At 43.2% G+C, this 4,484-nt stretch overlaps 1 protein-coding gene across 1 annotated transcript; it reads left to right on the forward strand.

Annotated features, from left to right (window-relative positions):
- Positions 1 to 4,062: 4,062 nt before the first annotated feature.
- Positions 4,063 to 4,478, forward strand: LOC141372100 (small ribosomal subunit protein eS26). Its single transcript, XM_073890581.1, has one exon. The coding sequence runs from the start codon at positions 4,081 to 4,083 to the stop codon at positions 4,426 to 4,428; it is 348 nt and encodes a 115-aa protein (XP_073746682.1). The 5' UTR covers positions 4,063 to 4,080; the 3' UTR covers positions 4,429 to 4,478.
- The last annotated feature ends 6 nt before the right edge of the window (positions 4,479 to 4,484 follow it).

A 4,484-nucleotide genomic window follows, 5' to 3' on the forward strand; every position in this document is an offset into this window, starting at 1 on the left:
GCTTGTTGAGTCCCTGCTGGAGGAGCAGTGGCCCGACTGGGCCGCGGATCACAGTTTATGGCAACCCCGAGCTGAGAACCTGCGCCTTGGCTCTGTCTCTGCAGCCGACTTACCCGCTCTGATACCTGGGAGCTCTGCCGCACTCAGGCACCCCCATTCTTTCTGTGACCCCAAGGGTCCTGAGACCACACTCTCCCAGGAGGATTTCACCCCCCACTTAACCACTGGAGCGACATCCCTCAACGGAGCCAACTTCTAAAAGTTCTGATTTTGTGCTCAGCGCCTCTATCACTTCACAGAAGCAGCCAACAGAGACCCCCTCCCCCCATCTATCCTCCCAAATATCGCTTCGTATTCACTTCTCCGCACGTCCTACCTTCCAGTAAGTGGTCGCTTCTCTGTTCAGAGAGTTGTTGCTACTCTCCTCTTCGATCTCCTGTTGAGTTCGTAGGTGTTCAGAATGGTTTGATCCCTATTCAGCTGAATTCCTGAGACCAGACGAAATCTAGGTCTCCTTCTCTTCCGCCATCTTGCTCCGCCCCCTCTGGGATCCCAATTATTCTAATGTTTCATCCTATGGTATCGCTTATCTCTCGAATTCTTCCCTCGTGATCCAGTAGCTGTTTATCTCTCTTTTTTCAGCTTCTTCATTTTCCATCATTTGGTCTTCTATATCACTGATTCTCTCTTCTGCCTCATTTACCCTAGCAGTTAGTGCCCCTATTTTTATTGCACCTCATTAGTAACCTTTTTGATATTGACTTGGTTAGATCTTAGTTCTTTTATTTCTCCCAAAATGTTTCTCTAATACCTTTCATGCTTTTTTCAAGCCCAGCTAGTATCTATAATATCATCATTCTGAACTCTAGGTCTGACATCATACTAATGTCTGCATTGAGTAGGTCCCTGGCAGTTGGTACTACCTCTTGTTCTTTTTGTTGAGGTGATTTTTTTCCATTGTCATTTTGTTCAGAGGAGAATAGATGAATGAGAGAACAAAATGCTAACAGGTTAACAACGTCCCCAGAAAATATACTCTAAACAAATCAGAAAAGACCTGAAACCAGGGAAAAAGAAAGGGAAAGAAAGAAAAAAGAAAAGGAAAAAAAAATTATAAGATAAATACAGAACAAAACAAAAAAAAAACAGAATGTGATCAAATATGATCAGGCTGGTGCATAAATCAGTGCCACACACTAGATTTTGGGTGTATTTTGGTCTGTAAGAGGAAAGTGCTTCCCAAAATTTTAAGGAAAGAAAAACTTATATATGTACAAAAATAAGGGTTGATACAATGAAGGGATGGAATATGACTGTAAAGATGAAAATTATAAAAAAATTTATAAAAGGAATTGATAAGAAGTTTGAAAAAAGAAAGAAGAGGATTAAAAAAAAAGGAGAGAATGTGATCAGCCAGGAGACTAGAACAAAGCCATACACTAGAGCTTTAGGGTATATTTTGATCTGTTAGAAGAAACTGTATCTCAAATTTTTAAAGAGAGAACAACTTATATATATATGCCAAAAATAAGGGTAACTACTATGAAGGGATAGAATATGACTTTAAAAATGAAAAATAAAAATATTTTTTCAAAAAGGTATTGATAAGATGTTGGTTGAGAAAGGGAAAAAGAAAAATTAAAAAAAAGTTAAAAAAATATTAACTTTGAATGACTAAAGAATCATGGTAAAAAAGCCATGGTTCTATGTGCGGTATTCCCCTAGCACTGGAGTTCTGCCGTTCTCATTGATCGGTAAACTTGGTCTTGGCTGGCTGTTCTTCCTGATCTTCTGGGGGAGGGGCCTGTTGCCGTGGTTCCCAAATGTCTTTGCCAGATGCGGAATTGCCCCGCCCTTGTCAGTCCGGGCCAAGTAATCTGCTCGGGTTTGCTCTCGGGTGCTTTTGTTCCCTGCAAGATTTCCGTACAGCTTTGGAGGACGAGAGTGAAAATGGTGGCCTCCCAATCTCTGCCCCAGAGGAGCCAAGAACTCAGGACCCTGCTCCTCAGTGAGCCCCCAGAGAAAAGCAGTCAATCACTCCTGTCTCTCCAGTCTCTGGCCGCACTCTGTGCTCCCCCAGTCTGTGACTGAGTATTTCTATCTCTGGCACATGACCCCGTGTGGAGTCTCTGAACCCAGCAGAGTCCTGTGGTGTGCTCCCGTGCCACTCCTCCTGGGGAAGGCAGGTAAATCTCCCCGGATTTGCCACTTGTTCGGTCCCTGCTGGTGGAGCAGTGACCCAACTGTGCCGCGAATCATGGTTTATGGCAATCCTGAGCTGACAGCCTGCGCCTCGGCTCCATCTCTGCAGCCGGCATCCCCGCTCCAATATCTGGGAGCTCTGCTGCACTCAGGCACCCCTGGTCTTTCTGTGACCCCCAGGGTCCTGAAACCACACTGTCCTGTGAGGATTCCACCTCCCGCTTAGCCACTGGAGCAACGTCCCTCAGTGGAGCCGGCTTCTAAAAGTTCCGATTTTGTGCTCCGGGACTCTATCTCTTGCCAGAACCGGCCAGCGGAGGCCCCTTCCCCGGCCATCTATCCTCCCGAATATCGCCTCGGATTCACTTCTCTGCACATCCTACCTTCCAGAAAGTGGTCGCTTTTCTGTTCAGAGAGTTGTTGCTATCTTTTCAATCTCCTGTTGAGTTTGTACATGTTCAGAATGGTTTGATCCCTATCCAGCTGAATTCCTGAGACCAGACGAAATCCAGGTCTTCTACTCCTCCACCATCTTGCTCCGCCCCCTGGTCTATATCACTTTTAGGCTCTCTGTTTGCTTAGAGGACCCCTTTCAATATTTCTTGTAGGGCTGGTTTCATGTTTGCAAATTCCTTTAGTTTTTATTTGTCCTGGAAGCTCTTTATCTCTCCTTCTATTTTCAATGACAGCCTAGCTTGATATAGTATTTTTGGCTGCATATATATTTTTCTCGTTTAGTGCTCTGAAGATATCATGCCAGTCCTTTCTGGCCTTCCAGGTCTCTGTAGATAGGTCTGTTGCCAATCTGATGTTTCTACCATTGTAGGTTACACATCTCTTCTCCCGAGCTGCTTTCAGGATTTTCTCTTTGTCTCTGAGACTTGTAAGTTTTACTATTAGATGTCAGGGTGTTGACCTACTTTTATTGATTTTGATGGGGGTTCTCTGTGCCTCCTGGATTTTGATGCCTGTTTCCTTCCCCAAATTAGGGAAGTTCTCTGCTCTAATTTGCTCCCATATACCGTCTGCCCCTCTCTCTCTTTCTTCTTTTTCTGGGATCCCAATTATTCTAATATTGTTTCATCTTATGGTATCACTTATCTCTCAAATTCTGCCCTCGTGATCCAGTAGTTGTTTATCTCTCTTTTTCTCAGCTTCTTTATTTTCCATCATTTGGTCACTAATTCTCTCTTCTGCCTCATTTATCCTAGCAGTTAGTTGCTACATTTTGGATTGCACCTCATTAATAGCCTTTTTGATTTTGACTTGTTTAGATTTTAGTTGTTTTATTTCTCCAGAAAGGGTTTCTCTATTATCTTCCATGCTTTTTTCAAGCCCAACTAGTATCTTTATAACTGTCATTCTGAACTCTAGTTCCGACATCTTGCTAATGTCCATATTGATTAGGTCCCTGGCAGTTGGTACTGCATCTTGTTCTTTTTTTCTTTTTTTTGACGTGATTTTTTCCATCTTGTCACTTTGTCCAGAGGAGAATAGATGAATGAGAGAAAAAAATGCTAACAGGGTAACAAAGACCCCAGAAAAATATACACTAAACAAATTAGAAGAGACCTGAAACCAGGGGAAAAGAAAGGGAAAGAGAAAAAAGAAAAAGATTAAAAAAAAGAATATTATCAAATATGATCAGGCTGGTGAATAGATCAGTTCCACACACTAGATTTTGGGCATATTTTGGTCTGTTAGAAGAAACTTCCTCCCAAAATTTTAAAGAAAGAAATGCTTGTATTTTTACAAAAATAAGGTGAAATATGATGAAGGGAAGGAATATGACCATAAAGATGAAAATTATAAAAGATTTTATAAAAGGAATTGATAAGATAAGAAGTTGGTTGAGCTCTCTCGGGTCTCGCTACCAAGATGACCAAGAAAAGAAGGAATAATGGTCGTGCCAAAAAGGGCCGCGGCCACGTGCAGCCTATTCGCTGCACCAACTGCGCCCGTTGTGTGCCCAAGGATAAGGCCATTAAGAAGTTCGTTATACGGAACATAGTAGAGGCTGCCGCCGTCAGGGACATTTCCGAAGCGAGCGTCTTCGACGCCTATGTGCTTCCCAAGCTGTATGTGAAACTACATTATTGTGTGAGTTGTGCCATTCACAGCAAGGTAGTCAGGAATCGCTCTCGTGAAGCACGGAAGGACCGAACACCCCCACCCCGATTTAGACCTGCAGGTGCTGCCCCACGACCTCCACCAAAGCCCATGTAAGGAGCTAAGTCCTTAAGGACTGAAGAAAAGCTGTTCTCCAGAAAAAAAATAAATGG

The sequence above is a fragment of the Callorhinus ursinus genome, unplaced genomic scaffold (genome assembly GCF_003265705.2).
Source record: "Callorhinus ursinus isolate GAN/ISIS: 27379988/994484 unplaced genomic scaffold, GSC_fseal_2.0 scaffold1018, whole genome shotgun sequence".
NCBI classification, from domain to species: domain Eukaryota; kingdom Metazoa; phylum Chordata; class Mammalia; order Carnivora; family Otariidae; genus Callorhinus; species Callorhinus ursinus.